The 215-nt window shown below is 68.4% G+C and overlaps 1 protein-coding gene across 1 annotated transcript in view; it reads right to left on the reverse strand.

The window, feature by feature from the left end:
* Positions 1–3: 3 nt before the first annotated feature.
* EVI5L (ecotropic viral integration site 5 like) overlaps positions 4–215 on the reverse strand; it is a gene marked incomplete at its 3' end in the record, with an annotated part of 10,707 nt that continues 10,495 nt past the window's right edge. The window contains exon 17 of the mRNA XM_029086760.1: positions 4–60. Within this exon, the coding sequence (XP_028942593.1) occupies positions 4–60 (57 nt within the window). The remainder of the gene's footprint in view (positions 61–215) is intronic.

Here is a 215-nt window from a genome sequence, read left to right on the forward strand (position 1 = left end):
GGCCAGGGCTGCCATGCTGTCAGCCTCGCGCAGCCGCACTGCCATCACCTCCTCCTTGCTCTGGGGACACTCATGTCACCGGGTGCCACCTTAGTGTCACCCAAACCCCACCCCCCCTCCCCCCAAGGCGGGGCTCCAGCCCTCGCTGTCCCTGGGGACAAGGGAAGGTCAGTGGAGGGGAGGGGGGGACCTCATTGTGGACCCCATGGGAGGGG

The sequence above is a fragment of the Antrostomus carolinensis genome, unplaced genomic scaffold (genome assembly GCF_000700745.2).
Source record: "Antrostomus carolinensis isolate BGI_N321 unplaced genomic scaffold, ASM70074v2 scaffold34349, whole genome shotgun sequence".
Taxonomy (NCBI): Eukaryota; Metazoa; Chordata; class Aves; order Caprimulgiformes; family Caprimulgidae; genus Antrostomus; species Antrostomus carolinensis.